The 10,820-nt window shown below is 40.3% G+C and overlaps 1 protein-coding gene across 3 annotated transcripts in view; it reads left to right on the forward strand.

Moving 5' to 3' along the window:
- Positions 1–10,432, forward strand: part of ksr1a (kinase suppressor of ras 1a) — a 34,720-nt gene extending 24,288 nt beyond the window's left edge. For 2 of the 3 annotated variants that reach the window (XM_049592285.1, XM_049592287.1), the window contains exons 7-21: positions 106–189; positions 324–385; positions 473–582; positions 1,146–1,314; positions 1,635–1,676; positions 2,033–2,081; positions 2,169–2,232; positions 3,415–3,702; positions 3,785–3,981; positions 4,083–4,179; positions 5,813–5,946; positions 6,360–6,491; positions 6,627–6,762; positions 6,917–7,050; positions 8,875–10,432. In XM_049592285.1, the coding sequence (XP_049448242.1) occupies positions 106–189; positions 324–385; positions 473–582; positions 1,146–1,314; positions 1,635–1,676; positions 2,033–2,081; positions 2,169–2,232; positions 3,415–3,702; positions 3,785–3,981; positions 4,083–4,179; positions 5,813–5,946; positions 6,360–6,491; positions 6,627–6,762; positions 6,917–7,050; positions 8,875–8,881 (1,705 nt within the window). In that variant the 3' untranslated portion in view covers positions 8,882–10,432. The remainder of the gene's footprint in view (positions 1–105; positions 190–323; positions 386–472; positions 583–1,145; positions 1,315–1,634; positions 1,677–2,032; positions 2,082–2,168; positions 2,233–3,414; positions 3,703–3,784; positions 3,982–4,082; positions 4,180–5,812; positions 5,947–6,359; positions 6,492–6,626; positions 6,763–6,916; positions 7,051–8,874) is intronic. The other variant, XM_049592286.1, reaches the window with a different exon arrangement.
- Positions 10,433–10,820: the final 388 nt, after the last annotated feature.

Consider the following 10,820-nt stretch of genomic DNA (forward strand, 5'->3'; position numbering starts at 1 on the left):
TCCTAAGCTTATGTCATGATAAAGCTAACAAGCTAGAATTGTTTTTAATAAAATAATACATAGTTTAGTACTGCAGGTTTGATAGCATTTCTTGTGTTCATGTAGGTTTTCAACCAAGTCCTGGCTGTCCCAGACGTGTCAGGTGTGCCAGAAGAACATGATGTTTGGGGTGAAGTGCAAACACTGTCGGTGAGTTAAGCACTTTCTCAACTTTAAGTGTTTTGTTATGTTAGGAGGAAACACAGTAGCTCTGACAGGATTCAGTTCAGGAGCCGGACTAGAAGAGATACCACATGCTGATATTCTGCCAAATATCTGTTCAGGTTAAAGTGCCACAACAAATGCACCAAGGAGGCCCCATCCTGCAGAATCTCATTTCTACCAAGTAAGCTTTCTTTCATCCTCAATCTACAGTTGATCGACACAATGCGTTGTGCATATACATCGTTAACGTTTCCAATTTCTCTTCTAGTTGCCAAAATTCGGAGGACTGAGTCTGTTCCTTCTGATATAAACAACCCTGTGGACCGGCCGCCAGAAGCACCGCAGTTTGGCACACTACCGAAGGCCATTACGAAAAAGGTAAAATAAGGAGTCCTGAATTACAGCACACACAATCACTTTATGTAGAACTTAAAAACAGCGCTGATTTATAGTGAATTTACAAAAGATGACACCAAGATAGAAACCATGTAAATCAATGAAGCCACACTCTGGGATGTCACTGAAGTGCAAGACTTGAGTTTTGTCTCTGGCACTTAAGCATTTGTATGAAAATTAAGACCACATTTGCAATAATCCCCATCGGTTCCTGTTGCACAGATGATCTCTCTCTGATCCAATTCTGCATGTGTTTGTTTTAGAGGGAAGTGACAAATAATTCTGCAAGTGATTTTGCCATTGGCTTTTCAGTCTTTTCACCATCTGCCCTTTCAAAACATTGCAAAGATTAGTGAAGCTCTCCACATTTTATGCCGTCCGTAGCAATCCGTATTTCTGACATAGCGCAACGCAACAGATTTTCCTTGAAATCGCACAGACTGTTACAGCGTAAAATGAGAGTAAAACAAAGTGTTGAAGCTGTCGAAGTCGTCTTAGACATGAATTCTGATTTGTGTCATTTGCATCTGTCTCTGCCCAACTAGGATCATCCTCCTGTGCTGAACCAGCTGGACTCCAGCAGCAATCCGTCCTCCACCACCTCGTCCACACCTTCCTCCCCTGCACCCTTCCAGCAGAGCAACCCCCCCAGCGCCACCCCACCACCCAACCCCTCGCCCAAAGGCCACCGGGACAGCCGCTTCAACTTCCCAGGTAAGCGTCACAGATGCCTGGGTACAGAAACACAAGTATAGATATCCTGATAAACACAAACAAACCCAAATGAAATGTGCATGTTAGCATTGTACTCTGAATTTCTCCTTATTACACATTTTTTCCCTGAATAACTTTTCCAGTTTAACAGTATTAATGTGACACAAACTTGTTTCTCTTCCCTTCTCTCTCCATATCTGACATTAACACTGAGGAACAACTGTGCTTTTTACAAGATCTGTCACCTCAAAGCTTCTCTAACCAAGAGTCTCCTTCCCTGCCATGCTCGCTGGTCTTTCCCTTTCTCTTTTTTGCAAAAGCTGCCTGTTACTTTCAGCATAGACAGCAGTTTATCTTCCCTGGTGAGTTGACGGTCTGAAAGTGTCATGCTGCACTGTCATTCTCCCGTCATTCCACTCTTCAAACCTTAGATTCCCCGTAGCTCTCTCCGTCCTCTGCATGTTTGCTTTTAGGGTGGGAGCAGTAACAGTTACTGTTGCTATCTTTCACCAGTGTGTGCCAGCACAAGGATTGCATGTGGTCACTTAATGGCCTGTAACACCATCTGCTGGTGGTAGTGGGGAATTGCATGAGTAGAAATGTCATGTATGCGGTGTGCCATGAGGCTTTCCGAAGGGGAAAGGGGGCCAAACATAAGAGAAACAGACTTTTTTTTCTTCTCTTATTTCTTGTTAAACTGTCTTAATTTTCTTTACAGATGTATCCAGTCCTGCTCATTTGCACCCTGATGTTCTCCAAGACTCTGTGTAAGACATTTATGAGTTCACTTAGTAGCTGAATTGTTCAGTTTTTCTTGAATTTTATGCCTCTGATATCAATTCTCTGTATCACAGCAGTGAGATCGAGCAGTCAGCGGATGACATTCATGCTGAGCTGGTAGAGGATGAAGATGAAGAGGTAATGTGCAACATGACTTAGTTCAGGTTTTATTGTCAGTGTAATGTTGTTCTGAGTCATATTTCTGTATCTTTGCATCACATTCTGTTCAGCTTTTGGGGACTGATGATCATCGACTAATATCCATTCAAGGTAGCACAAGGATGGGAAAAGAAATAAAATTAGCTGATTGACTGAGAGACTCAGACAACTCAGATCAAGCATGGGATAAGTGAAAGTTTAATTTCATGATTATCCTGGTCAAAATAATTGCAATTCACTTTATTATCTTGATATTCATCAGATTATGCTTAAAACTCTTAAATGGCAGTGAAATATACTGAAATCATTTTACATTTATTAGAGAACAAATATATTTTATTGCATCACAGATAGGACACTAATCTTTTTGTGAACATCCTTTTTCAGTCAGCACAGACTGCCCAGGCTTAGGGGCCTGTCTACGGGCGTACTGGACAGCGACGCTGTTGTCCATGCATTTGATGATTTCTCTCTATCTGCTCATTAAGCAGATAATTGAATAATTTGTGTAACATGAGTAACAACATGATGTTTTGATTCGAAACTGTAATGTGATTACTGTATTTAGGAACAGTAAGGTGTTACATCACTTCATTCCAGACAAATGTAATGTGATTACACTGGGCATTGGTTAAGGTCATTTCTCTCAAACTGCACTGGACTGCAGTAGATGTGTTCTATGAATTCTGGCACATATGAGGTCATTTTTAGTGATATAATGATAGCATTTTTTCATGTCATTAAAATACCCAGATTGCAGGTTTCTTGTAAATAATTTCAGTGTGAATTGCCTGACATTAGCTGAAAACAATAGCTCCTCTGACATTTGTTTGGCTGTGATGATGCTTTAGCTGTGGTGTTATTAATTTAACTATGAGAGTCTTGCTGACATGTAAATATCACTGTTTTATAACTGAGACAGCAACGATAAGCTGGATACAAAGGGAAAACAATACTTACAAGTCAATGCTGGCTCACGTTTACCAAATATATTGACTCATCCACCATAAAACTAAATATATAACCATCCAGTAGGGAGCTCCAGCTCCCTAATATACAGTTTTGTAAGTAAACAATTTTCACTCGACTGTTTTAGGGTAGACTTTATGTTTTATTCATTTTATATGCAGAGTAGATTAACAAAACACCACCTTCTTACAGGAAGGGGAGGAGGAAATTGAGGTTGAAGATGAAGACCCCGATGCAGAGGATGATAATGAGGAAGAAGAGGAAGATGATGAGAATGAAGGGGAAGACGAGGATGATGGGGAGGACATCAGGATGAACGTAGGCTCAGATGGTGAGTGTGATGAGCTGGATGACCTGCCCAGCTCTCGGGGAAACCAGTGGAAAGGCCCCATCTCCCGCAAGGCGAGTCAGACCAGTGTGTACCTGCAGGAGTGGGACATCCCCTTTGAGCAGCTGGACCTCGGAGAACTCATAGGAAAGGTGAGGAATCGGACTCTCACGTTAATAGTGTACATATAATACTCAGAAAAGGCACTTCTGCTGAAGCTGTTTGTCCTTGCAGGGCCGCTGGGGCAAAGTGCACAAGGGTCGGTGGCACGGCGAGGTCGCTATCCGACTTCTTGAGATTGACGGGAACAATCAGGATCACCTGAAGCTCTTTAAAAAGGAGGTGATGAACTACAGACAAACCAGGCACGAGAATGTGGTCCTCTTTATGGGGGCCTGTATGGCTCCACCCCATCTAGCCATCATCACCAGGTGAGAGCAGACACATCAAACTCACCTCTGAAATGATTCTCATTTGAATGCACGCTTTCATCTTCAATTGAATCTTTTCTTGTCTCTCTCCGCATCCACAGTTTCTGTAAAGGGAGGACGCTGTATTCAGTTGTAAGAGACACTAAAAACACTTTGGATATTAATAAGACAAGACAAATTGCTCAGGAGATTGTAAAGGTAATTTATCTTTCTTCTTTCTTCTATTCATTGATGCATTTGTAATGATCTAAATGAGAACTCCAGTATTTTTCAACCTGGACCCTGTTTGTGACTTTTGGGAACAACAGTTTTTGAAAGTAGTACAATGCTGAGAGAAAGGGCTGCAGCCAGCAGCACCAAAACAGGCTACAATGTAACCACTTGAGGCTGGTGCACCTCTTCATTTAACCTTTTTTGTCACAGATTGTTATAATAAGTGTCTCACAACATTACGGAAATGACCCTACAGAGAAATGAAAGAGTTTTTTCACTTATCCTGGTCTGATTTGTGTCCAACTCGCTGAAGAATAAGTCTCGTTCTTAAATCTCACGAGAGATGACTTGTTGCACGAAATAAATGGTGGAAACACAAGTGCGAGTTGGAAGGAGGAGTACCAGTAATAGTTTGTTGCATTGGAGAACAAAAAATGTATCTTATTCCTATCTGAAAGATTTCTGATGTCATGGCAGAGTTTGATCACCAAAATCTAATCACTTCATTGTTTAGTTAAAGTGAATATTTGCGCCAAATTTGAAGAAATTCCCTCAAGGCCTTCTGGAAATATTACGTTCACGAGAATGGGACAGATGGACAGACATACAAACAACCCGAAAACATAATGCTTCCGGCCAAGGCAGTCACCGGAGCAGAAGCATAAAAACAAACAAACAAACAACAAAAAAATCAAATATGAATTAGTTAAAATTCAAGCAAACTAAAAAGACAGTATGAACATATGGCAAACAGGTTGGATACTGCACACATTTATACATGCAAGTACACATATAGACATATACTCATATACATATACATGTATTCAAGACAAAGACAGACCAGGTTCCTTTCATTGAATTAGAAAATTGTTGTTCCTACGAGTCACTTAGATACAAAAACATTACAATTACAATTTATTTATTTAAGGTAGGGACAGTACATATTAATGAACATAGTACAGTAGTACATGTAAATATGCCACATTGTAGCCCACGGCTAATTTCCATCTGTCGTCCCTAGACAGGTTGTTGTTACATTAGTAACGTAAAAACAAAATGCATAAATAGCACACGAGATACAGTAGAAACATGGAGAAACCGTACAGATATACACATAATAAATAGTAAACTGTAGAAAACATTCGAATACATCAGGAGTGACTGAGGAACTAGATCAGGAGTGACCATAGAAATTGAAAAGAGGATGAAAACTGAAATTTCATTGTATTGCACATTTCATTATATTGCACATAGCCCTATTACATTGCACCAACCCTGTTGCACATAACCCTATTCTAACATGGGAAAATAAGGTCCAGGTTGAGCTCTCCATTAAGCACTGACATGTTGTGTTTTCCAGCCCTGAAGTTACATGCCAAAAAAAATGTTTTCATTATAAGAAACACGATATCTGTATTATAAATAGGTCAGAGAAATTAAATATGACATTGTTTATTAGATATGTTTCTATTTTGGAATATATTTCTTTGTGCAACCTGAATATGAATAATTAGTATTTTGCCTGTCCAGGCTAATTCTTTAGGCTATGTGTATGAAAAATTAACACCACAGCAAAAAGACAAATAGTCCATAACTGTCACTTTGTCTCCTGATGCAGGGAATGGGCTATCTGCACGCTAAAGGCATTGTTCACAAAGACTTGAAGTCAAAGAATGTTTTTCATGACACCAATAAAGTCATAATCACAGACTTCGGGCTGTTTGGCATCTCTGGAGTTGTTCAGGAGGGAAGGTAAGAGACGCCACTCGAGAGGCCTTAAAAACAGCCAAAGTGCTGTTTCACACCACACTGCTATTACCTGGGGAGGGCCAGTGATTTGTAATAATTGCTGAGATCCACAGTGGCTCCAGTCCTGCACGCATCTCCCCTGTCAGGCAGTATTTTTTGCCCATATTGAAGTCTCCTGATTGTAAAATACTTTGCAGCACACTCCTGTTTTTTGAAGAACATTTTGAACACACAGCCTGCTAATGTTGTCCTCCCTTTGTGTATGGCTTCATGAATAGCTTTTGTGCACAGGAGTTGGAGATGGACTACATTTAGTTAATGCATTTTCCACTCTAGTTAATGCATCTATCCACTCAGATTTTCCACTCCATTTGATTTGTTACTGACAAATGTGTACCTTTTTTTTTTTTATCCAGGCGTGAGAACAAACTAAAACTTCCACATGGCTGGATTTGTTATCTCGCACCAGAGATTGTGCGCAGGATGAGCCCAGGTAACAATGAGGACCGCCTTCCTTTTTCCACCGCAGCAGATGTGTACGCCTTTGGGTGAGTTCTGCCCACTCATCTTAGTTTAAGCTCTGGGGGCCTACTGTTCAGTCACACCTGTTTCTGACTGAGGAGCATACTTTACTGAGTTTCTCATTTGACAGAATAATCATACTTATTCTCTGCCTCTTTAAGCACCATTTGGTATGAGCTTCAAGCAAGGGACTGGCCAATCACCAACCAGCATGTGGAAGCTACCATCTGGCAGGTGGGGAGCGGAGAGGGCATAAAGAAGGTCTTGGCGGAGATCAGCCTCGGCAAGGAGGTCACTGTGAGTGTCAGTCATTCAGAAAAATATATATTTGTTCTGCTTATATAAGAGTGACATGAAGATGTGAAACTTTTTTAGGTCAGTCATCATTTATACTCCTCTGTACAGTGGACACACGTTCCGTGCTTTGACTCAAAGGGTTTTGTCTTCTCAGGAGATCCTGTCCGCCTGCTGGGCGTACGACCTGAGAGAGAGGCCGACCTTCACCCAGCTGGCCGACATGCTGGAGAAGCTGCCCAAGCTCAACCGCAGGCTCTCCCACCCCGGACATTTCTGGAAGTCTGCAGAGTAGGTATCCAGAAATGAAGGACAATGTCAAGACACTGGACGTGTGAAAACAGGAAAAAAAGATCCCTTAGTTCTCGTCACCTGGTTCCTTGTGGTACAATGGCCTGTCAGTGATGATCCTATTGGTCACTGACTCCAAACAAAGTGAGACTGCAGCCTTCAGGGGTTAGGTTTGGCATTATATAGTCTTATTTATAAAGAAGATTCATGCATGTATTTGGTAGATATATTTTGAAAGTAACATAAATAGGTTTGAAGGATCTCATATACTCTGTTCATCATCACACATGACCCAAATACGGTCTGTCACTGCACCACGGCATCGCTCCTCTCAGCTCTGCTGTTGCTTGCTCTTTAATGAAATGTGAAGTTTGTGGTTTATGTGTTATGTAAATGTGAATTGTAAAGTTTAATTTATTAATTGTCACACAACATTCTTGACAATTGTCTCACGATGAAAACGGCGCATTTTGGACAGAAAAAAGTATCACAAGGAACGACTGTCACTGTCTCATACATGTCAAGAGAAACATCACAGACTGTCGCGCAGTGTGGTTGGGAAATTTGTTGTCATGGCAATTTTCAGTTCCTTAAACAAGGCTGGCAGGACAAGTTAAGATGTATAAGACAAATCCAGACAGATTTAAAGTTATAAATTGTGTTTGTATTCATTTCTGTCCTCTTACGTGTGTGAAACTACTGTAATTTAGCAAGAAACAGCAGATGGATGAGGTTAACTGTGCAATCACTCAGCTAACTCATTTCTTTGTTCTCACTGTCCAGAAGTGGGACTCAGAGGGGCATAAGTAACATTTTGGGCAGAAATGAGTTATATATATCAAATGAAAGCTCATAATAAATGCTGTCTATTGCCAAAGAGGTACTTCTAAACCAATCCAGATTTATTCATCATAAACCAAAAGACTCATTTACTTAAAATATTTTTAAAAAATAATGTCAAAATGTTGATTTTAAGTATATTGAAGATTCAATAAACAAAGTCAGGAAAAAGCATGATCATTTTTTTGTTTTGGCTGTCCTGTAAAGTTCGTCAAATGTCACTTACACCTCTCTGATTCTCATCTAGTTATAAATATGGGTCATTTTGTGGCATGTCATCATCTAAAGCCAAGAGTAACTGTCCAAACTGTGAAACAACCAAGTAAAAATTCAGTTAAACACACACAAAAAACTTAAGTTGAGGGAATATTTAGAGCTAAAAAGTCATAACTTTCTCCCATGATGTCATCTCCACAAGTATGTGGTAATCCTGCACATTTCTACACCACACTGGATTTCATCCTATTTTTACCCAGACCAGCTTTTCCACTTCCTGTTGCCAAACACCCTCTATGCAGTCATTGACATGACTTCATCACAACTTTTACACCATGTTTCCCACTTGTTTCCTGCCTCTTATTCATGATTTGCTTTTTCACATTCCTCTTTTCTGTCTGCTCTAAGACTACAAGCAATCATTTTATTTTGAGGGGCTTCGCTACGAATCCTGTATAGTTAAAATGCCAGTTTTGTTTAGCTGGATAATGGAGGAGGTGCAAGCAAAGTTTCCTCAAAAAGGAAACAGCACATATGACTAATAGAGGTCTGCATGGTCATAACATAATGAGTCTTAAAACAGTTCTTTGATTGGATTCAAACAGCCTGACCTGTTGTCCTTTAACTCATCTACTTGTATGTAATATCTTGCTGCTTTTCAAATTTATGCTTTCTTCACTGTTAAGCTGTTGCACTTTCACTAACCGTCTAACGTCTGTCTTTTTCTTTGCTCTTTTCTCTCTTTTCTTATTCTCTTTTCCAATGTAGGTTGTAGCAGTCACTCTGAAACATAAGCAATGCAAAACAAAGCCTGGGTCTGCCTTGCATGCTCCTGTATCCTTAACTCTTACAGGATTGATCAAAGCATTGCCTCTGCCTGAAACAGACACTGCTTCCACTAATCCACAGTCTGATCTTCCATGTCTAACCGTTGGGGTTTCTTGTTGGGAAGAGAGGATCGGTGGAGCGAGGTGTGGCGGGAGGGGGAGGGGAGGGGACACAGCTGTCGTCCTTCACGCTTTCCCTCCTTTCGTCCAGTATCTCTTTGCCTTCCTTTTGGTTTTGTTCTGTGATGTCGTCCGGGACTCTGAGCATTGTGAATAACTGGCTTGTGGTGTCTGTGCTGAGACTGACTGGTGTGCTGTGGTCTGCGCCCGCTGACGGTCGCTCCGTCCTCGGGCTTGCTCACCTTCTCTGTGCTGCTGTGATGTGGTTGTTCTCGCCGGGGCCCTGACCGACCACACGGCTCTTTTTCTCTCTGAAACACACACAAATAAAAAAAAACACTGCTGGACATAAAATGGACCCTGCTACCAAATGGACCACTTCATTTATCTGTGTTTTCCCTGAGGGGGTTTACACACATTTGCAGGCTGAGCGATGTTCTCAAACCAACTGCCTCTCTGCTCCTCTCTCTCAGTTTTGAACGGTTGTGTGATGGCATGTGGTGAGATGGCCCATGTCTAGACACAATATGCACTTTGTCAACAGGAAAAAAATAATCATGAACTCTTTTTGTTGTTGTTTAGTTTGAATAGTCATATTTGCAGTGTTTTTGTTTTTCTTTTTCTTCAGGAGGGTCTCAGAGGCTCGCAGAGTGTGATATGCTCACTTGTATGTTGTCTTTTTTGGAGTATAACCTGGTAAATTCACTGTTTATTGGATGCATCTGAAAACAGGGCACTGATGAAGACTTCTGTACGCTAAACAGCAGCTGAAATGAAAAGACACAGGTGAAATATTCCCTTCATCATTCACAATCCACATGGGGAATAGAATAATGCTGGCTATTTATGATAAAAGACTTTTTAATAATAATGTCCATCCATCGAAGTGTAAAGTGCACCTTATAAGAGTTATTTAGAAAGATCCTTCTTTCAAGAAGTCGAGCGATTTCATTCTCTGCGCAAAAACAAAAAATATAAATCAGGAACCTGGCGCAAAAGTGTCCTATATCTTCCTAAGACATTACCTCTTGTGCGCGCTTGTGTATACTGTTTGTGATTGCTGGCTTCAGTTGGCGTGCTTGTATTTATGTGTTGTGTGTGGGTGCACGTGCGACTGAGTGAGCGTACCGTGTCTGAACACGTAGGGTTGGTTTTGACCGCAGTAAACGTCGTGTTGCAAATCCAATGGTATGTAATGTACATACATTATTTAATGTATAGCAAATGAACATGATTCTTCTAATATTTGTATAAACATTTTTCTATGTAAAATACATCACAACATTTTTGAATAGGTACTGCTATGGCTATTACAGATGTATATATATTTATATTTTTTTCATGTATAAAAATAACTGTATAAAAGCTGTACAATTTTTTAGAACGGGCCAATACATGTTTTTTTATGTTATTGTAAAAATTCATATTTTTGTATTGCATGTGACTACCATTCTGTACACGCAGTTTCTGTTTTCATCCATGAAAGACAATAAAATGAGGCTTGTCATGTAACAGTAGAGTGGATGCAATTATTATATTGTTATAGCGCAATTATGTCCATCCTGGCAGTATACAGTAGAACTTATTTTCTCTTTTGATAACGTAGTTTTCTTGTCTAGTTTTCTTGATATATAACTGCTAGATAGAACTTTCCATTTCCAAACTATTAAAAAATCAAACATGCTTAAACAAATTGGCACTTTTTTTGGTGGGGGGGAGTCTCATCATATGTTAGCTCACTAATGCCAAAAGGCTGGTTGTCTGGTC

Source organism: Epinephelus fuscoguttatus, linkage group LG12 (genome assembly GCF_011397635.1).
Source record: "Epinephelus fuscoguttatus linkage group LG12, E.fuscoguttatus.final_Chr_v1".
In the NCBI taxonomy this organism is placed as follows: domain Eukaryota; kingdom Metazoa; phylum Chordata; class Actinopteri; order Perciformes; family Serranidae; genus Epinephelus; species Epinephelus fuscoguttatus.